Source organism: Ammospiza caudacuta, chromosome 1 (genome assembly GCF_027887145.1).
Source record: "Ammospiza caudacuta isolate bAmmCau1 chromosome 1, bAmmCau1.pri, whole genome shotgun sequence".
Taxonomy (NCBI): Eukaryota; Metazoa; Chordata; class Aves; order Passeriformes; family Passerellidae; genus Ammospiza; species Ammospiza caudacuta.
Genome location: NC_080593.1, coordinates 35491102 through 35514887, shown reverse-complemented (window position 1 = coordinate 35514887; position 23786 = coordinate 35491102). Strand labels below are relative to the sequence as shown.

The following is a 23786-nucleotide window of genomic DNA, read 5'->3' as shown; positions in this document are numbered from 1 at the left end:
TATATGAAAATCGGTTGTTGATTGACAAACTAACTGAAGTGGTCAATGCTTTAACTGTTAGAAGTATTATCCTTTGGTACTGGTTTTTACATTTCTATACCAGGGAAGACTAGCCAGAAAGACCTACTAGGTCTGTCTCAGGATAAAATCCCACTTTTGCATACACCATGCTGTAACAACCTAAGAACAGATTGTTTACCAGTAACACCAGGAGTTTTTTGCATAGGCCAAGAAAAAGTTCAATACCTTTGAATGGGCTCATTACTTATTTCAAGATATACTGAAGAGCAAGCAAACATTCCTTTCAGAGCAATTATGCCCTATTCAAATGGCCCTGGATCAATTTTGCAAATCTTCTGAGGGCTGCAGGAGAGAGACCTGAGGCTAGGGGTACATGCTGCCTGGCCCCCAGACTCTTCACTGCATGTATTTAATGAGATCCTCTCCCCCCCCTTCCACTGCAGAGTCGTGAGAAGAAGCTGACATGCAATGACAGTAATCAATTCCAGCACAGACAGACTGTCTCTCCATAACTCCAGTAAAAATCCCAGAGGTTTGGATTGCCTCCCTCGAGAAAGGCCTTCTGTATGCTGACCTTCTTGTATTTGGAAAGATCATGTCGTGCCCATGAATTTTTTTAAAAGACTGAGCTTCCAGGACACGTTTATTCACAATGCTAGTGAAGCTCAGAATTATGCCCTGAAAGGTGGATAAACACAGAAACTCTGTTGCAGTGAAAAGGTGTAAATTGAAGCAGCACCTTTTCCCCTCTTCTCTTTAACTTCTCTTTTCAAAGCAAGGAGATGTGGAAAGTGGGGAAATCCTCAGCTTGCACCCAAGTTTCTCACAAAACTCAGTGGGATGTGAAAGCTTTGGGGGCTCCTGCTTCCTGCTCACATTAAAGTGTAAAAAACCATAACCTCTGCTTTAACTGATCCAACCTTCATGCCTGGTTCCTGGGAAAGGCACAGAAAAACAGTTCATAATTTGTTATATTGCCTACCAATTTTAATGCTGGATGTGATCCAGCTCTAAATTTTTACTAAGGCTTTGGATTTACTCTGCATCATTCAGCACTGTCAGATCTCCTGCTACTTTTGCACAAGATTTATGATAACTTGATAATATTTTGATAACTCCATGATAAATATGGTCTTTCTTACCTCTTGTAATTATGTGACTAAGATTCAAAGACTTCTGCTCTTTTGTGATCAAACGACTTGTGTATCTGAATAAAGTGTCAAACAATGCATGAAAATTTTGTTCAAAAATCACAGATGGTTTTTTAAACCTCTGATTATTCTGGAGCCCAATAGCATGATTTTAGAATTAACTTCTGAATGTCTGAAATGAGCATAATCACTGATTGAGCAAGTTAATGATGATAAATACTGAACACATCCAAGAAGAAAATAACAATTTTTTCCTTCCCCCCATTTCCAGTGGAGAGAAGGAGCCCTAAGGATTCAAAATATGACAAGAATATGACTGCTTCTCATTTAAAGTAAATGATCTATTTCCCCAATTAATTAATTTGAATTTTAACTGAAAAATCAAACTCCATAAAAATTCCATTTTTCAATAATCAAATCTTTTAAACATAGACTGACACAGCAAATTATGCTAGTGGAGTTTCTAAGACAGCTTTGATAAGAGTGATGTAAAACAAGTAGGTCTGAAGAACACACAGGAAGCCTATCTTGTGATGTGCTACATTTTTGAGAAATAAAAAAAGCAAAGAGCTCTCTAACATGACCAAGAGGATCTCTGAGGCTGACAAAAAGCAATGGTGGGGAAAAGAGTCAGCATTTCACAAAACAAAGGAAGGAATGATTAACAGGAAACGGCAGATACAGACATGAAAGACCTGAAAGCCAACACAAAAAACTGGATGTTTATAGGATGTAGTGGGATAAATCAGTGCAAGGATTCATGATGAGTGCAAGGAAGACAAATCATCTTAACAACTGTATTTTGAATAGAGTGGAAAAGGTTGCTGTTGTTCTCAGAGAGAGGTGGGTAATTAATCTGAGCAATAATATGAACTGAGAAACATATCTGATTTAGAAATACATCAGAAGAAAACACAGATTATAACTATACAAATAAATAATTACAAATTATATGCTAAATGTACTGGATGAGAAAATGGCCCAAGCATGATCAAGAATGAAAATGCTCGGAATGGGAAACGGTTTCCTCTGAAGGACAAAAAATTCAGATTTGGCTATATTAGCTTTAAATTGATTGTCATTAAACTGACAGAAAGACAAACCAGTGGAACAATGGGAGGGAGACACAGAACCATTAGATGGAGGGAGAGAAGAGAGATTGGGAGCAGAGAAAGGACTGAAAACTACCAGTGCCACCGTGGTAAGGGACAACGAGAAGCTCAGGGGGAGACAAAAAACAGCGAAGGGCCAGACAGACAGACACACAGCTGCCAAGGATGCCCAGTAAGGACACACAGCAAGGCAAGGGTGGAAAAGGTAAAACAACAGTGGAAGTTCAGTTAAGTGGAAAACAAGGAAGGCAGTGTCTCCCAGACTAAGGCATCAAGGAGCAAAGCCAGTGTGACCCTACCAAAAGCTGTGTTTTCCTTTAGAAAGGTCTCTGCTGTTTCTGCTTCAGATGATTGCTGTGAGAAATCCTGCTAATGGGCTATGAATACAGTGCAGTATTATGGCTAAGGTGACTTGAGAAAAACGTGCCCTACAGCTAAGTTCCAATGAGCACAGACACCTCATTAAGTGACCTCATTTTCAGAAGTGCTGAACATCCTGCAGCTCTGCCTGATCTCATTATACACTTTTTCCAAAGTGCTGGGCACCCGCACTGAGGCTGACATTGCTGAGACCCCAGCACAGTCCAAGGGATGGTCAGAGATTCAGAAGGCACATATCCCTCACCTATTTGCTCAAATCCTTGCCTTTCTGCCTCATTTTCCCATCTCTGAAAATCTTAAAACACAATTCAATGTATAAGACCAAGTGAAATAATAGAAAACCACACTTATTAAATGCAGTGGCAAGCAGTGATTGACATCTGACCCAGTCAATTCCAGCTTTTAGAACTGACAGGCAGGTTACAGACAAACCCACTGTGATCATAGAAAAGATGACACTCAAACATAATGATGCATTATTATTTTAGCCCTGAGAAAATTAACCTTATAAAAAGTCAATTGCATGCAAAAAGAAAATGTATTATTACTGCTCTCAGAGAACTGCATCAGACTGGGAGTGGTTTTTTGTTCAGCATCAGATGCAAATGAAATGCACAGTAATAATACACATGAAATTTAGGCAAAAATTCAGCACTACAACAGAAAAATGCAGTGGCTTCTATTTGACCCTTGAACACCTTTATCAGGTTCATACTTCAGATAGCTTGCCAGCATTCATAGTATCATAGTCACATTGGAAGTTACAGCGTTAACAAAACTTAAATTTATTATTGCATTACTTGAGGAACATTTCTTTGAGATGTAAAGTAGCTGGTTAGAATATATCTTTCTCTCTTTTGTTCCTGTTAGAGCACGAGCCTTGTCTCAGGGGATGAAATAGGGAAATTCTACAGTATGTTTTAGGAAGAACTGTCTAATTCCAAAATCCAATCTGCCTAAGAAACAAAGGGGTCACATGCAAAAATCAGCACTTACTCTTTTTCTGCCAGGGAAGAATGGCTATCACCCATTTCTTCATACTTTTTTTTTTTTCTCATTCTGCAGTGTGTCAGGACCTCAAGCTTTCTCCTTTAACTCACCTATGATGAGCGTTCAGTGATGCTCCAGCGGAGAGGAAAAAATCCTATCATGGCTTTTATAAAGCAGCAAGGAAACACACCACCTTCTGTCTCAGAATGTTTCGCAGAGTTCCTCAGTTTTACCTCCTCAGCCTCATCTCTGTCAGGCATTTTTTATCCATGTCCTGAGCCTGAACAATATGAGCTGTCCTATTTCTGCAGGATTACTCACATGCTTAATTAGGAACCTAAGTGCTTGGCTGAAACAAAGACTTAATTTCTTACAAAAATGAGTCTCGGACACTGTGCCTATTATTTGGTGAAGGACAGGAGGCAGGGAAACTTGGTGAGGAGCTGAAGCATGGCATCAGCTGATGCTCTGTGCCTTGCCACTTTGCTTCCCACCAACACACTCGTCTTGAATAATGCAAACAAACATTGAAGTGGCATTGACACATGACTGACTCAGCACATGCCAATCTCAACAGGGGTAAAAGGAGGAAAAAAGTGGTTTTACATCTCTTCAAAATTCAAGCGCACACGTGCTGAGGCTGGCAACCAGCAATAACTATGCTCTTTCAGTCAAACAAATTGTCTACTCCTCCTGAGAAGCAGGTTAAGTAAGAAGTTTGTCCTCTAAGAGGACAGTGCAGTACTGGAGCAGGTCACCCACAAAGGTGGCAGAGGCTCTACCCTTGCAGCTTATCAGGACTCAGTTATGTAAAGCCATGGCTGCTCTGCTCTAGAGCCAACAACAGTCATGCTTTGAGTGGGAAGCCAGATCAGCTCACCCCAGAAGCCCTGCCAACCCACATTCTGTGACTCTTATCTTCCTTTGTTTACTACCTCAGAGATGGTAAAATGGCAAAATACCATTTTCTATAATACTTCCAACATATGGCAGACTACAAAAAGAAATCTGTTATTGGAACAATGCAAGAAATCTGTTATTAGTTGATCTGCTTCTCAGGTAAAAATGCAATCAAACCCACTACCTAGAGACTGCTGGCTGCTAGAAACCTTCCCAACTTTTTCCCAGGTTCCTTCCTGTAAATAGAAAATTATTCTTGCCTTTTCTTTTATTGTCTGTGTCCCAGGGCTATCAGAAAAAGTCTGAAAAACTTTGTGACCTCTGAAATCTATGTGAAATTCTAACAATTCCTCATGAGCAAGTGAGGATCTTCTGCATTAGAAGTGCTCATGTTTTCCAAATATAGCTGAATCAAATTTTTACATTATATCAAAACAGTAAGGCTTGAGATCTGAAAACTGTTGCACTTTGATTAGTATTTGTCCATGGACACCTGCAACACTGTTTATTTGAATACTTTGTTGGCATAAACAGGAAAATCTGCCTTTGTTTAGAAGCTAGAAGGATTGAAGCCTTGATCTTGATGTCAGTAAAAGGCAACATAGTCACCTAAATTTATCCAGGACTTAAAATAAGAAATAAAAACTGTATGCAAAGTATCTTACTAGTATGTTAGCAAACTAAAAATTACTACGGAAACTATATTGAAAATAATAGTTAAATAGGCAGTAAACTCAAAGTGTTAAGCATGAAATATATGTATAAGTTAAAACTGTCATGAGATAGGACAGCAGGTTGAATCATAGACAAACACTATTGCTGGACATAATCTCTATAATTAATTTACCAGATCAGAATTCTTCTTGTTGAGTAAAGAAGCATACCTCAATTTTCATTGCAAAGAAAAATGTGTATCTGTGGCTAAGCAGTCTCAGAAATAAATCTTTCTAAGCTTAAGTTATTTTCTGCCTTTTGGAGCTTTGCAACATTTTCCAAGGTCACTCATGCATGGAGTTTAGACACTGAGGCCATGATTTTGTCATTACCACAATATTGGCATCCTACATAGAGTGGAATTGGAAATTATATATTCATAGATTATTCATCCATTCTGGCTGCATTTGGTTTATTTTTTCAATTTAAAAGAATGTTTCCTTGGATTACATGTAAGCTATCAGATGAAAGTAACCAAACTTTTTCACCACATGCAGCGATCTGTCTGCTGCACAATTGGGGCAACTAAGAGCAGGTAAGTAAAGGTAGGTTCTTATTTCCTGACTTTTTAATGAAAACTTACTGCTGAAAAGGAAGCATCTGTCATTTGAAATGCTGGTCTTCTCAGAGTCAATGGCAGCTTTTTCATTGATTTTGAGTAAGCTCTTTTTAAAAAATCACTCAACTGTCTGCTTCCTTTCAAGTGCTCAGCAAAGAATGCTGGAATGGTCCAACACTCTTGCTGTCTTTTTAGGAGGTTTATCTTACATGTTCAAAACATTACAACAACAACAACAAAGTGTCTGGAAAACAGCGTTCTGAGAAGCAAGTTCTGTAATTTAATGGCATATTCAAATTTTGGTTGAAAAAAATCCCAGTCCATTCTGGGGCAGAATGTCATTCTCAGGTAACACAGAGGTGATGTCTTTGAAGTCAGCGAGACAGTTTAATGTGCATATAAGTGAAGTCAACAAGTTTATTCTAGTCTTTAAAATTACACATGTACATGCATGTAGCTACTGTGATCATTGTGTTTTTGTAGTTGCACTTTGGTAATGGCACTGTACTGCATTTGCCACAATAAAAGAGAGAACTTTTGCTTAGGAAAGCTCTGTATCTGAAAACAAAAAGAACAAAACAGCTCTCTATACCCAAAGCTACACTCTTATTAAAGTTCCAGGAAGGGTTTAAAATAAAAGATCAAATTTAAAGGCTATCCTTAATAAGAGATTTAAAAGCCAATATTTTGTCTTAGATCTGTGCGGCTCTATTAGAAAATACATTTGGAACAAAGCAAAAGAGCATAAAATTCTGCACTGCACTCTATGTAAATGATTTTTCTAAAGGCAGACAGGAAGGTTCAAAGAGATGATAATGCTGTCTCCAACTTCTAAACCACCACTTCAAAAATCAGCTTCTATTGCTAAGGATCAAAAATATTATTATCTTAAAGTGATTTGGTGACCCGTATAAAAAGACAAGTATTCTCAAGCCTGACCTTTAGTAAACATACAAAGCATTAACCTCTACCTCTGAAATCCTTCCTGAAAATCTCAGCAGAGAAACCGTGAAACCCAGGAGCTGCACACTTTTAAGGCAATGCAGGGAATCTGGCACACATAATCCTGCTGCCCTTGTTCCATAGAATCCATAAAATTTCAGGTTTTGCTGCTGTCCTACACAGTAATTCGTACAAGCATCTAGTAAATTTATATTGTTCTTTCAAACAAGAAAGGAAAAAATACCTAACAGTGACTGACACTTTGGTAAGGCATTAAGATTATCCAAATTGCTTGTATACTCACAGTATGATTTCCATATTGGAGGCTGGTATTCTTCAGCATCTAAAATAGAAGCAAAAAGGGAGAAAGAAATCAGTCATTTGGCCACTGGGTCAAACTGTCAGCATGCATTTTTCTGCTGAGAGACCTCTTCTTGTCAGCAAAATTCACATTTCTTTCCCAAGAGAGATGATAGCCTATTTACAGTACAGTTTGCTATGTGAGAGAAGAATACAAATTTCAACCACTTGTGGATCCAGTGTGCCTTTCCCAAATTATTCAACTGTGGGAGAAATTAATTTTTGACCGATTTGCACTAATCACCAGTATTTTTAAAATAATTAACTGGGCTGGTAACTACATTATTTATTTGCTTTACCTGGCATGATAAACAGATAAATCACTACTGGTTTCCAATGTGGTTTCTAACCCCACTAGTAAGATTTGAAAATGAGCATCAATGAATAACACACGCTGGGGCTAAAAGGATGCGCAGCTCAGGTTGGACTCGCATGCACAGACCTGACAGTTTCAATGAAAGTCAACTAACACTTCTTGAACCCATATGTAATTGGCATATTTTCCAGAAGCTGAATCAACAAAAACAATATGAAAAAGATCGCAAAAGGAAAGACTGCAAAGCCTGCCATCACAAATAGGTTACATTATTCTAACATTACTGACTAAAGCGGCACAAAGAGCTGGTGTTTTTTCTTAGTGACCACTCTACGGGGAGGTTTCCAGCTCTCTGCAAGAAAGGCAATTGCTGTAACCTACAGAAATCCCAACAGGAGCCAAGCTGGAGCAGAAGGAGCAACACCAGTGACAAAGGGTGGGGCACTGGGTACCAGTCTGACTCTGAACTGCCATGCTGCCAAAACCTTTAAAGTCATTTACCATGGGTATGTCATTAAGTTGTCAAAACTGTGCAGGTTAATTAAGGTATTTGTTATTTACTAAACTTCTACTTAAGTTATGCTAATATAATTCAATTATAGTTGCACAGCTCATGCTCCTTGTCTATTTACATATACACAACTTTAAATATATCCCTGCAAAAGTCTGTTTACTAGGAATTTTAATCACTAACTACCATCTGCCACTTTTAACTCCATTGTTTTAGAAGAGGATAAATCTAGCAACAATCACAGTTACTGCCTGGAATAGCACCCTGCAACAATTTATAGATATATTGATTGGGAAACCCATCCATTCACTTTCAGTTTCAACTGAATCCACCTTTCAACTTAGGCAAAGTTCAAAAGGCTCCCAGACTACAGAGTTATACTGTGCTGTGGCAATCCAAGAGTAATTAGCTTGCAAGTTCATTATGCAGAAGACTTATTTTAAATTGTATGAGGCTATTCATGAGACGAATGAAATTTATTCATAAAAGAAATAATTTTTTCTCTTCTCAAATTCTAATAGTATTATGTCACTCTGTTCTCCCCCCATACATCTTTGCTTCACATATAGTTTACCACAACACCATAATATTGTATATTAAATTCTTCTGTCAATATTTCTGTGCTACTGCAAGAGAATTTCTGAATTTCCTTCTTCACGTACTATATTTTTTCAACTGAAGAAACACTGAGATAATGCAAATATCTTATTATCTGTACTGGTGACTTCAGATAAGGAAGTAATAGCGGGAGAAACAATACAAAAACAATTAGTATCAGTTGTTGCATTAGTCTTCCAAATTAATTAAAAAGTGCATAGTAAATTCAACAGTGAAAGCTGATGTACAAGTGGCCATAAAGTGCTTCATTAGCTGGAGAAAGACTGATAGAGAGGAAACACTGCAGCCAAAATGGAGAATCATCCAGGAGATAAATCATACTACAAAACTCCCAGTGATTGCACTTGATTTGTCACAGTTATGAATCTGTCAGCCCCGTAAAGTGTGAACAGAACCATCCCTCAAAAGCTAAAATAATTCTAAAAGACAGCACACTTGGAGGAAACCCTCGTGTCACCAGTGCCACATTCACCATTACTGGTGAGGTACTGCCACATCCTCTGTGATCCCTGCAGCTGAAAGCATGTCCCTGCATCACAGGGAACAAATGCCATAGGTGATAGTACTAATGGGGTTTATTGCCAGGCTATTTGATGGCACCCATTTGTAGGGAAATAAAGAATAATTTGTTTAAATACAACTTGGAGACAAGGGTCATGGTTGAGGATTAGGGAGAGGTCTAATGGAACCCAGATAGAAACATCTTTATTCCTTTGTGGCATAGAAGCTGCTGAGCCCCTGTTTAAACAACTCTCGTCCTTGTATGGTAAAGTCTTAGGACTCCCATCCTGGTTGACTAGATTAGACTGAACTTCAACCATTCTTAAGTTAGAGGTCAAAAGAGGCAAATCCTGGCTGAGCAGATTTGATAACTTCTATTTGCCCTTTTTGAAATTTCTGTTCTTCTGTATTTTGCTATTTCTCCATATTACACAGCAGCTTTGCTCATTAAATTGTGTTCCACTCTCCATCATGAGGCTTTGAACAGCACTTCTGGCTCACAGAAATTAACTATAAAAGTTTGGGTGGTTGGCTCAGTTACTACAGGACACCTTTACAAACAGCTTGTGCTTACAGTTCTGCACATGGTAATGGTCTCAGCGAGGCCAACACACCTCAGTTTCGAGCCACTTAGCAAAAATCAATCAATCAATCAATCAGACTTGGCACAAATGACAAATGTCCTGCATTGATGTCTCATGAAATGATATCCCTCATATGAACTTTGATTGTAATGACTACCAAAACTGTGACTGGCAGCATGGGGAAAAGGTTCACTGAGGTACTCTCAGGTGACAAGACAGGGTCTTTCCTATTGCTCTTTTCTTGAAAGGTTCATATTTTCTACAGTGACTTCTTGTCTAGATTCAGAAAATGTGCCAGCTAAGGCTGAAAGAAGTTGTCAAAGGAGACAAGATGAATAACAGCTCTGAAAAACCCAACAAAATATCCCAATGTCATCTGTGACATACTTTTATGAATGCCGGCATAAGAAAGACTCACTGTAAAAGAATTACAGAATGTCCAGTTAAGGTATTTTTAAAATTCTTTTAAGTCTTCTCAAAACTGTATCATAAATGACCTTGGCAAAACCAGAAAACCTTGGAGCAGTTACTGCAAAGACTAGAACTGGCAGAAAAAGCATGAGTGACTTCCACATATTATATTACAGGCAATACTGTTAGCTAAAAGCTTTGAAACATACTGGCTAAGAAAGTGAATATTTATTAAACTTAAAAAAGTACTTGAAGTCAGTTGTATGCTAAACAGAAGACCAAAAGGAATGAAGAATGCTGACTCCTGAGGAATATTGCAGCTATGAGAAGGTTTCTCATAATGCAAAATTGACAAAAAATATATTGGAGAAAATTGTCAAATGAAAAATGATACTTGGAACTGGAAAATGGGAGTAAGGAACAAAAAGGTTATTTCTTCACTTTATTTGCTTTACTCTTCACAGAGCAGAGAGGATGAAAAGGATCTTAGGAAAAAATACTTTCCTAAAGCTGATGGAACACTTAAAGCTGAGTAAGTGTGGAAAGACTACAGTAAAGGGAGGGCTGAAAAGTTGGCAAAGTTTTAAGCAGACAGATAAAAAGTAAAACTACATAAGGTTTTTTATTTAAAGAAACATGAAGACAGAATACAGTATTACTGCCAACAGTAGGCAGTAAAGGGTTAACACATTACTCAGAGCCATTCTTAAGCAATTTCTGAGAAATGATCTTACATTAAGTATACAGCAAGTAAAGTCATCCATGGACTTCAACCCTTGCTCTTCTCTGGGCCTGGCCCTGTACCAAAGTGTTGCCCTTCTGGATGCAGTTGTGAAAGACACAGGAATGACAGAATTGCTCTTTACTACTTCCTTGTACTTTGTGAAAATGATGATGTAACACCAACACGTGTGGGTTTGTGCTACCAGCACCGGGGCTGATTTGGCTAAAGCAGATCAAATAAGAAACTAAGTTCAAAGTGATTCTTCTGACTCTCATGACTGGTAATGCACTGAAAAGCATAAACTCTGTTTTACAGGAAAACCCACAAATTACACCACATGAATCAAATATTTATGACTTATAAGTGGCATTTCTAAGCAGAAGGAAAACAGTAACAAATATCCATATTGTAGCTATATGTCATGTCCAGTTCTAGGTATGCTAAAAAGTATTAGTGATTCCCATGACAGAAAAGAGTTAAGCAGACTAGCAGCAGGACAGCTCCCAAAGGGGAACTGTCATTATTTGCTGATTTCTTATAGTCTCTATGAAAAAAGAGTAAAGATTTTCTTTTTTTGCCTTTGTCCTTACTAAAGGATTATAAAAAAATATTTTGCAGTTCACCTTGGAAGAACTGCCTCAGCCTGGATTCTCTGCCACCATTGTCTGAATTTTGGACTTCCTTTCCAGTAACAACTAATTTTAAGACTATGACCTGCAAGGAAATTTTAAGACTATGTGCAAGGAAAGACACTTGTGTGTGAGGACAAGCCAATCTGGAAGCCACTGGTTTACTGGCAGTGTGCAGACAAATGATTCACCGGATGAACAAGTCTAGTTACTAATTTTTTTAATCTTCTATTGTTATTTTAGGAACAAGACTAATAATTATGAGTGTTTTAATGCTCTTTGTATATTTCCTTTAAAGAGCTTTTTCACAGGTTTATCACGTACACTTTCATATTGATTGCTTTGTTTCCAAAACATTAAGTTAGCATATATTATTAAATACACCTTTCTTATTTTTGTATATGTAATTATATATAGAATAGAAGACTGCTGAGTAAGAGCTTCTGTGAAACATAAACAGTGTTTGCACTCTTTATGGACCTGGGTTTTTTAATATTTTTCTTGGTACAGACAGAATTTTATTATTCAATTTAATGTGGATAGCCATCACAGAGCCACAGAATGATTGAGGTTGGAAGGTACCCATGGAGGGGATGTGACTCAAACCCCCTTCTCAAGCATGGCCACCTATAACCATGCCCAGAAAACTCCTGACTATCTCCAAGGATGGAGACACCACAACCCCAACCTGTGCCAGTGTTTGGTCACCCTCACAGTGAAGAAGTGCTTCCTGATGCTCTGACAGAGCCTCCTGTGTTTCATTTTTGTGCCCATTGCCACTGGTAATGTCACTGGACACCACTGAAAAGAGCTGGCTTTGTTCTCTTTGTACACTCTCTTCAGATATTTATACACTTTGATAGGATTTCCCTGAGCCTTCTCTTCTGCAGGTTGAACAGTCCCAGCTCACTCAGCCTTTCCTGATAGAACAGATCCTTCAGCCTTGCAATGCCTTTGCAGCCCTTTATAAGGATCTCTCCAGCAGTTCCTGAGCTCTCTCACACTGTGGAATCCAGCACTGCACACAGCATCCAGCTGTGGCCACACCAGCACCGAGCAGAGGGGGAGAATCACCTTTCCTTTGACCTGCTGGCAATGATGCTCCTAACTGCAGCCCAGGGTCCCACCAGCCACCTTCAAGGGAAGGAGACATTGCTGGCTCATTTTGAACTTGGGGTCCAACAGAACCCCAGGTCCTTTTCTGCCAAGCAGTTCTCCAGCAGGGTGGTTCTTGGCACACAGGGTGGAGGGAGACTAAAGTGAAAGAGTAGTAAGGGGGCTTCTTTATGGGGCACCAGTTCTTTTCTGACACATAAAGCATAGATCCATTCTTTGGTTTCCACTCCTTGATTAGAAAGAATACCAATTACAGAAGTTTATTTTCTTCTTATCTGATCCCCTACTGGCTATGTTATCCTGGTGAACGGCTGGTTTAATTTATTTTGCCCTCTCAACAATTAATACACACACACAAACAACTATGTCACTTTGCAGTCATTTTACAAACTACTCGAAATTGGGACATTTTTCTATGTTTGATGGAACTCATTTAGCATATACTTTGGACATCATGATGACTTTTATCTAACTACCCTTACAGGCACCTCTGACCACTTTAAGAAAGAATATCCTCATTTTCAGAGTTGCAAATAATCATACTGTCAAATAAGTCTTCCACCCTAAATCCTGAAAAGTCACTGCTACTGTGAAGAGCAATAATAACTCTCTTGCAGTAAATAATTAGCAATGGAGCTGTTGAAATATTTGAGCATGTCAAAAACTCTGTTTAATATTTCATTCAGAACGAATAGTTGCCCATGGAGGAGTGAGCAGTTGCCAGCTTTATCACTGAACTTTCTCATCACAAGTACATGGACAGCTAAAATATGGAATGAGACTTCAGTTCTTGTCTTAATGAGGCACTTTAGCTTTCAGCATAAGGTACAGAAATGATCAAACTGTTTACTTCCAACACAGTTCATAATTGGTGTATTAATTCAGATGATGGGAGCTTCCCACTGCGCTGTTCTCTCCTAAGAAAAAAATTAAAAATCAGCAATAGTGTGTAATTTAAAATGTCAGAAAAATCTCACAAAAGGGGTGGAGTTCTCTCTCACACAGCAATTAGACTGAAACAATAAGCTGTTAATAACCACAATATAAATTGACAGCTATTTTGTATCTTTTCCTTTTGCCTACCACAAACTTGCTATTAGAAGGCACTGCTCTGAAGGTAGATCATTTAGCCAGTTCTATGAACCAGGGTCATTCCAAATTGTGTTCTCTCCTGCTTTTGCTTCAGATTTCAAAATGGTATCTTTCCACTCACAGACAGGTGGTCAGTCCCTGGTTACTTTTGTTCAATGCACATGTCTGTTTTACTAAAATGCAGGTGAAAGATCATGCAAATAGGTAAACCTGATAATTTCGAAGAGTTACCAAGTATCAAATAAAATTTGAGTTTGAAGTGTGTGGGTTATTAGGGATGTGTTCCAACAGATCAATGGAGATTTGAATGTTTTAAATCCACAGCTAAACTTGTATAACAAAATTATAAGGAGCCATGTTCTGTGGCTGGTGTTCAGCCAGCTATGACCATCAGATTGGAGCAATATCCCATTAATTAAAAAATCTGCTGCTCTATTCTGCACAGATTTAAATATAATTAAAAGCATTGAAAATATAATTATAAATTTGGAAGTTGAGAAAGAATAATCAGAGTTCTCAATAGGAATAGGAGAAGTAAAAAAGGGAAGGGGATCTGTACAGCTCTAATTTTCAAACTCTCTTTAGGAGTCTAGTTTTTCTTAGGGCCCAAAAAATAGAACTAAACAATCTCTTCCAGAGTGCAAATCTAAGACGCTGACAGGAATCTAAGCAAGCTGATATAAATGTTCTCAATGCTTTAAATATTTCCTGGGAAATATGCAACATTTAAGAGTGCAGAGGAGTAATCATATTACCTAATCTTAGACTGGTAGGTCCTTTTTAATGCTGAATCACACCGAATCTATTGCCCTTGGATGGCATTTAAAAACCTCCATAAGTGCTCTGAAAGGTTTTTTTCCCAGAGCAATAATGAAGAATTTCCTTATACAGATTATTAAAGATTGATCGCTAAAAACTAGAAAGGCAGAAAATATCTGCATCCTTCATTGACAAAAAATCTGTTGTCTTTATTAGCTGACATTACATTTAATCTGGTCCCTAAAAATTACACCCAAATGACTGTTACCATTCTCTGTTCCAACGCTAAAGTCAGTGTAATTAAAATCTAACACAGTTATTTTCACCTTCTCATGTTTTGAACCTATAAACCAGAGGCATTAAGGCATTAAAATGGGACCATCAGAGCCCTGCCTGAGAGATTCCACATATTTTTAGGAATAAGGACATAAGTTAAATCATATCACATTAGCCGACCTCCTATCTTGCACAGATATACTTTAGCTTCTAACTTATGACCAGTTAGTTCCTGGCTGAAAATCAAAACCAGATAATCAGCTGGCATATCTGAGCATAGTTCTGATGCAGTGATTTTACCACTGTACAGGACGTGGCAACACATTTCCAGTCATTCACTTACTGCATCCTAAAACTCACCCCCCACAACCTTCCAGGCAATGATCCCTGGACTCAGCAAAGCAGTTCAGGCATGGTAGGAAAGGGCATATGACAAAAATAACTATAATAATGACGAAAAATGGCATTAAAATGGTCACCATGAAGTATTTAAATTAGAACATTTATGTTGAAGTATTGCCAGCACATTCCCAGTTCCAGAAATTCACTCACACATTGACATGATACCCCTTTATCTGGCTTATCAAAAGAGCCGGCACATTCCCAGAAAACTTATTAACCTTTAGCAAAGTCCAACTCATTGCTTTTGGTAACTCTGTTATTTTTGACATGAGTCATTTTATCCTCCCTCTAAGCAGGGACACAAGTATTTGTCTTGTGGTGGATGTGAGGTGGTCCTAGTGCTGCAGCTGACTGTGGTGGCTGTTCATTTGCTTTTAGAGATCATCCCCATCTGCCCCACATAGCCCTGCATTTGCCCCTCTCTGGATACAAAAATATAAGCATTTCTTACTGAAAAGACTGAAACTGCATACTCAGAATGAAACAGAAATCCACAGGAGCTATGCATATCCCAGGGACCTTAATGAACTCTGTGGTCTAAAAATACCTCCAAGCCTTGGAAATCAGAGATGAGAACTATCCTGTCATTCAAAGCAGGCATAATGATCTGCCGAAGAATAAAATTTTAGCAAATAATTAGATTTTACTGTGGCTTGCTTTTCAGGTCCTGTAATATTGCTGCAGCATTTGCGTCTCTACATTGAAACATGAAAAACAGGAAAAACACCACCCACCTGCAAAGCATATTTATCATTCCCACAGCTCTGGGTAAAACATGGAATAAATGGGACTCCAAGGATAAAAAGCAGTACTGTATCTATATACCTCCCCTGTTAGAAAAATGTGACACTATTAATCACATTCTTTGGTGGGCAGTTTTATGTAAGTGTATCAACTACATTCAAGGCCAATTGAATTATTATTTTATGTGATATTAGTCTCTAAATCTTCAACTTTTCTAAGAAAATAGGCTGGATCAAGGCCAGCTATTACTGAGGCATCCACCTTCTCATTAAGTACATTGTGCAGTTGGGCAAACACTTCACAGGTGTGTTCTATTCTATCATCACCCACTATTTAACTGATCTCCCTCTACAGCTGCTCCTGCTCTTACTACTCTGGATCTGAATACTGGAGAAATGTAGACCTTGTTAAAATTTAGCTCCATGATAGTATGTTTACCCTGAGAAGAAACTCATGTCTTAGAAAGATCTGTGTAACTACACCTTCTTCTCTGCAGCATTAGCCATAAAATCATTACTACAAGTATTTAAAATACAATAATGGAGTACTTGCCCTCAGATTAATATGGTTTATGTATTGTTTCCTTACTTGAGAAGAATTTTAACTGCCTCATGGAAGTCTATAATTCTTCCAAGAGCTTTTTACTACAGCTTGGCACTTTAACAGTTGATAATGAGTTCTTACAGTATCATATATTTACAAAATACCTTGTATGAAACCCTATAAAATTTAAAATACACTTAGGTCTTCCACAAGTTTTATCAAACTAACCAACAGGTCTGTGCAAAATGTCCTGATACCTGGGCATAGGTGAGACAATTTCTCTTTGCAACCTGCAATGTTGGCAGCATATTCCCCAGAGAAACTTTGGCCATCAGCATGTCTGATGAAGCCAACCCTATGTCTCTCTGGCATTTTCATTGTCAAATTAAAATTGGTCAAATTTCAACCTGGTGCTCACAGGACAACTGTAGGAGTGTCTCCAGTGGCTTTGAATGAGAGAACAGAATTTAGCCTCCCACAATGCATAAAGAAGATGCAACTGCAGCCTGGATAATATCGCAGTTTCCTACTTTGCAAATTTTAAAGATGCAGAGAGCACAAGAATACTGAATTTAAGTGTCTTAGAACACATGAAATTTCTTTACATGCTAAAAGTAGATCAAATAGAGTGGAAACAGTAATTCCTATATTAAAATGGATTTTGCTTCTGTGTAACCGGAGATAGGCTGGTTAGTTTTACATAAATAAATTACAAGGGAAGGAGAAAGCACAATTTTTCTCTGTAACTTTTCTGGCATTGTTCTTCACCCTTATAAAAAGAACAAATAAAATTTGTTTCTTACTCCACTTATCTTGCAGAAAGACTCAGAAGATGGTAAAGCTAGTGCCTAAAAGCACATCCATCATATCTTCGATCATAAAATCAGTCAGTGAGGAAAAAAATACCCTCTTCTATCCTGTTCTTTTTAAAGATACACCCAATTTCCACAATTTTGAACAAAACCTCTAACTTATCCCCCTGAAACACTTTGTGTAAGGACAACTAATTATGAATAAGGTTATGGTCTTGGCACAACAGTATTTAAAAAATTTCATTGCAAAGGCTCAGAGAAAAGAAGCAATAGTCATCAAAAGTTTTGCAAATGTATTTGCTGTAAGCTTCCAGCAGGTAAATAATAAACAATATTCAATACAATACCATTAAGCAAGTACACTTTCTACTGTGATTTATACCCTGAATGGTAAAGTTTAGACATCAAATACCCTCATTTTTTTTTCAGTAGGCCAAAATCAGCAGCTGATCTATATGATCCTTTAAAAAATGACTGGATGTGGCACTTGCTGCCATGATCTAGCTGAACAGTTAGAACATCGGCTGGACTAGATGATCTTATAGGTCTCTTCCAGTCTTGAAAATTCTGTGATTCTGTGATCCAGCACAGTCTTCCCTTTAAACAGCAAATGAGTCAGAATTCTTTAAATGCCATAGCATAACCACAGCCTTGATGATGAAACCTGGCCAAATGCAAGGCAGAATTACAGAAGCTGTTTTGTCCTTGTGCCCAAGCTCCCAGGGGTCACATGGAGGTACCAGGACTCTGGCAGATCAATACCTATGGACACAAAAAAGATGCTTTCCATCATTTGCTGCCCAGTAATGAAACCAAGGAGAGCTTTGTTCTTCTGATAACATACTGATCTTCATCCAAGCAAGGTTCACATTCAAGCATTTCATTACTCCCAAAAAACAAACATGTGTCTACATGCTCAGAGACTCAAAACTGACTAATGTTCTCTGGAGCACAGAGGGAAGAACAAAAAACATTCAAGTCTTTCCTTTGGAAAGATCTGGCAAATGTCCAAAGCAAAATGATGCCATTTTTTTTTAAGCTAAGGGGAAGGGCTGGTGCTGAGCAAGAACTGCAAGTCTTAGTGGCAACCACTGCTCTGCAGCTCTGCTCTCATCCTGGGAGACACGAAAGCTGGGTTAAAAGATGAGCTAATTCACTCATGTCCAACATCACCAGAGCCAGGATGGGTATTTCATTTTGGAAATACACCAGTACCTGTGTACCTTTTTTGAAAAAGTTTTTCCCTTTTTTGAAAAAGTTTTTCCTGCTTTTCCTGAATGTTCGTTATATCATACAGGAAAGCCTGTCAGAGCTTGTCAGATCATTCTAGCAGCAAAACCTCCCAAAATGCAGGTTTCCTTGAGAGCCCAGAGGACAAGGTTGCTGGTTGTCTGTGAGTTTATTGGCAACATCAGGTGTAACTAATGACTGAGACAGTGTGTTGCCCAACAACTCACCCCAAAGGAAGCTGAGGTTTTGCCAGGTTTTTGTTAAGTTTCATCAACATTTTTGGTGCTCAGATGGGAGATAGTGAGCAACTGTGTCAGCTTTGTGCATCGAGAACTATAAAAATATTCAACAGCTCTAAAATATGCATTTATTTTAAACTTTTATTTCTTGTTCTTATTATTTTCAAGGATAGTTAAAGGTATACCAGTCTGAGAGAGTAAATATGCCTGCTTATGACAGCAGAAAATAGACCTGAATATTAAAAAGAAACACATCTCAAGAGGCAAGGGTAGTGAGACTTAAATCCAATTTGCAAGATAAAAGCTAACCAGACCACTTACTATTGCCATCTGATAGCATTCAATATTGCTTGAAATTCATTAATAGGCTAGGTAATTTAAGTACAGTGCATGTATACAAATTTAATTCTATTAATTTCTGCATTAGAAAAATCTAGTGAAAGAGGAGAATAATTATAAGGCAGTCCTACCAATCTGTGGAAAAGGCATAGAAAAGCCAGTCTAAACCTCAGAAGAATAATTATCCCATGAGACTCCCACCTCCTGGGAGTGCCCATTATTGTGCAACATAAAACTGACAGCTATTCAGAAAGACCTCCAGAACAATTTTGGCTTAGCTCTACTGCTTATCTTACCTTGTCATCTTTTTAGGACATCCTCAAGCTTCCAGCTAACTTACCAATATTGTATTTTATTTTTACAAGCAAGCAATAAATGCTTCTTTTATAGCATATACTTTGCTTAACAGTGCAAATGTTGCAAAAATGCTTATGCAACTTAAATAAAAGGTCATTCAAATTTAAACAGCTTTATAGAGTAATACTATTTCATTTAGATCTGCCTGCTAACTGCTGATTGCTTAGTCAGATTAGGTAGAACTCTAAATGAAAGGGAAGCAAAGCATTTTATTATCATTAAATATTCCCATTATGGCAGCATTTGGAACCCAAAATCAGGTTTGGTGTTACATCCAACTGCTAACAAGTACAGTTTAAAAATAAAACACAGCAGTCGCTGACCTAAAAGTGCTTGTGATTATAGTGTGTGGCAAGCATCCAACAGATAAAAGGAAAAGAGATGGAAAAGGAATAGGGTAACAAGAGTGCTATCCATGTCAGCCGTAAGTACCAGTCACAGCATCCTCCCCTAACTATTAAGAGTGGTTTCATCTGAATGTAATGAAAAGATAACTAGAAAACAGAAGAAGATGTTGGTAAAAAAATAAATTAAGTAGCACAGAGCATCACATAAATACACTAGAAATAACTTAGGATAAGCTGATTTATTACTACATGAGAGGCTTGCTTATAAATGTTAAGAAAAATGGTGGAGATTTAGTTTCTTCTGAGAGCACAAGGAAAAACAACCTCAATACATTTATGTTACATTTTTATAGAAGTGACACATCACATAAATAAAAGAATTATTTTGGATCAAGGTTTTATAATAACCTATCTCTACTGAAGAGTGAATTATTCCAAAGCAAACTGCAGCTCACCCTGGGCATATCCTTCCCTGCTTAAGGTGCAACAGAGAACAGCAGCTGACTTTATTGTATTTTCAAAGACATGCCTATAGCCTATTGCTCAGCAGTTAGATTCCAGTGCATCATTTCATCAGATGCCAGTCTATTTACTTACACTGCTGCTGTGCAAAATGTGGTCCAGAGACCCCCAAATGGTAAAGATTTTCAACTGATAAATGCTTCTTGTCTGAACCTAATTTATTGTCTAGAAGAGCCACATTTCCTCCCAGCTTCTCACTCATTAGGGTCCAGGACTCAGTCCCCGTTGGCATGAGGAGGCCAGATTTGGGAGCAGTCATGTATAGCTGATGAGGTCCATGAGGCACCAATTGGTGCCATTAGACAGTGAAATCCAGGGGAATGCCAGGTTCTGCTGCAGGCAATTTACGAGGACATAACCCTTGGATAGGAGGAGACGTGAAATGTGAGCTTCCATCAAGAAACCCAGTGGCTGTGCACAAAAGCAGTGGAAGAATATTAACATGAGGTGGTTCTTCATGACCATTAGCTGCAAATAACATGTCCCCAAGAAATGCATTGCAGGCGCTTCTAATACAGCAGGAGAGCCTTGTATTAATGCTGTTCTCAAAACACTCACTTGAAAATGCTTCAGTGTTTTTATAACAACGAGAGAAACAACTGATTAGGCGCCAAAATGGTTTGATACCATCTCTGAAGAAAGGCTTTGCAGCTCTTATGATTTCTCTTAAAACAGTTTCAACTTTAAATTGCAATGTCCTTCAAAGCACAAGTATCTTTTTGTCCTGGTTCCAACAAGGATTTCAGAGCTGAGCCCTGACTGCTCCTGCTGTTCTACAGAAGTAGAAATTAATTTTTTTGCATTTCTTAGACTAGGGCACTATATTCATGCACAATTTATTCTCCATCTCAATTATTATATTTATTGTCTTCTGGACAATAGGTTAAAAATCCTTGCATGTTTTACTTAAAAAGTGCCACAAAATACGTATTAGCTTAAAATTTATCAAAAAGTGAACTTAGCATAAATAAAATAGCATAATCCGTACTGAAGAAACATCTCCTAAGAGACAAAAAATGAATGCAGCCTACAACTGAGACCTCCATGATGTCTCAACTCAATAAAAAAATTTATATCAGAGATGGCCAAACTTTGATTTATAAAACTTTCAACTGCTCCATTGATTTCAGTAGGGTGAGAGTGATTTATTTCAGCCAAAGTGCTGTCCAGAGCTATATATAAGCATTGTGAGCTCAGAAATCCCAGTGGTTGTGGTGCCAAACTGCAGATGGTTCTCACATTCTTTTGGTAAGCTCAGTACCAGTGACTGCAATATATTCTACTTACCTTTACCAATTATAATAATTTTATTCATGCACTATATAATGCTAACCAGAGCCTGCCACTCTCATTACCCCTTACAGTCCAGGACTCATGCCACTGAGAGGGCACTTGATCTTTGCATGTCCAGCTCTACTCTCCTGTGACTTTGCAGAGTTTGCATGCACTGCTAAAGCAGTAAAGATTAAAAGCACCTATGGAACTACAGAAGTCTGTTCAGCAATCTATATGCTACACAAATACAGATTCTGCCTATCACTGAAATAAGTGTCCAGCCTGATGGAAAAAAACCCCAAACAATTATTAAAAATCTCTTTAAAAGCTAACCTAAAAATCTACCAAGATCTCAAAATAGAAGCAGTATAGAAAACATTTTGACTCAAATCTATTTTAAGTCAAATTCCTTCATCCTTAAATATAGGCAAGATATTCTTATTTTAGAACAGAAAGCTGAATCTTTACTTAAAATCAAAGACAGTACACCTAACCAAACACCACTGCTATACAATCAGATTCTGAAATGAATGTGTTTCCAATAATTATATCCTAATGTAGATAAAAAATTTATTGAAGTCCAACTTTCTTTTTTCTGAATATGCTCATACACATTTACCAGCATATATAGACGTAGATTTCTCTACCCTATCTACATATTATCATTTAGTCTTTATTTTTACACATATGATCAGTGTACTACATCCCTCTCACATGCTCACTACAACTCTTTTGATCCCTTGTAGTTTCACTGGATTTTTCATAATATATGAATCACTAAGTTTTCTTCCCTCTTTGCACTGACTTCCAAAATAAATTTTATGGTTTTACCAAGTTTTTATTCAGAGTTTCATGGGTCCAGCTAGACAAAAGACAGACCAGTGACACAGTTCAGGATGTAATAGGAGGGAACACCCTGACATCTAGAAACTTTAAAGAATGGTTTGCAATTAAAGGACAGTTCTCAATCTTCAGACACTGAGTTTAATTTAACTCTTCCAAAATGCTCCCTGTGTTATGCTCCATTGCTATAAGGGAGAAAAACTTCCTCTCTGAGCTTTCCTGGGAAAGGAGCCACCTCACCCCTGTCTTGTGCAGCAGTAGAATCCCTGCAGCAGCAGAATCCCTTTAGACATCATCACAAAATGAGCCATAAATACATCTGCTGCCTCAAATAACAGGACACATTTCAAAAACAAGCAGCTCTCTACAGCAGAAAAACAGAAAGAGAGGGAGACTCAAGTAAACAAATCCAATCTTCAATGCAAAGTTCAGGGGATTGGATATTTCTAATCTGACAAAAATAACTCTGTGGTGCTGCAGTGCTGAAACCAGTGCACAGAATCCATGGCAGCTGTTGAGAGCATCACTGAAGAGGGGCACAGGGAAGGAACTGCTGTTGTATTATGAATAAAAATGTGTCTCAGGAGCTTTCATTCAGTGCTCCTGACCAGAGATCTCCACAGCAGTCAGCAAAAGCTGGATTCCCTTCCTCCACTCTGGTTTTATCTGCAACCCTGTCATGGTAGAGGAAGTAACAACCTCAGGGTGTGGGTGTGGAAGGAAATCAAGAAGGAGTTTGAGCTGGGATAGAGTTAGTTTTCCTCCTTAGTAGCTTGTACAGTGCTGTTTTGGATTTGGGATAAGAACAATGCTGATAATACACTGATGTCCAAAACTGGCCAGAGGGCTGTTTCCCACCACAGGGTATCATGCTCAGTGTGCAAACTGGGGGGAACAGGGGGAGCTGCCAGTGACTGGTGGCACATTCCAAGAAGTGATGGCTCCACACCTGCCTGAAGCACAGCAGGAGGGTGAGCAGAGGAGCAGGAAAGCATCTAAGACAACCACCTGCCCTGACTCCCTGCCCTCACTGTGCCCTGTGAGAGGAGCTGCCTGTCTGTGTGGGCTGGCAGTGCACCAGCACTCCATGGTGCAGAAGAATCTGCTGGATCACACTTGCATCTACCAGCTACCCTCTAACCAAGTGCTTTAATGTGGTTTTGCCTCTCTTGTACAACTTGTTCTGGACAAAAAGAGCGGGTCAGGTTAGACAAACCTGCTGCTGAGTACTTATCTTGGCAGCCCTTTATTTTTTAATTTATTTTCAGTACCACAAAGGGCCTTGGTGGGCAGCCCTGCCTTTTGGGCTCATCCCATAGGTACTTCTGCATGCTGGACTGGCCCCATCTCAGCACCTCCTTCTGAGGCTCTTCAGTTCTGACTGCTGAGGTGAGTATTTTCAGCCAGCAGCTTCTCTACATCAAACAATTATTATCACTCAGAGTGCTCTTTTCATTAGCCAAACA

At 38.4% G+C, this 23786-nt stretch overlaps 1 protein-coding gene across 1 annotated transcript in view; it reads right to left on the bottom strand.

Annotated features, from left to right (window-relative positions):
• CHN2 (chimerin 2) overlaps positions 1–23786 on the bottom strand; it is a 158065-nt gene that overhangs the window by 85230 nt on the left and 49049 nt on the right. The window contains exon 2 of the mRNA XM_058801892.1: positions 7075–7113. Coding sequence (XP_058657875.1) covers positions 7075–7113 — 39 coding nt within the window. The remainder of the gene's footprint in view (positions 1–7074; positions 7114–23786) is intronic.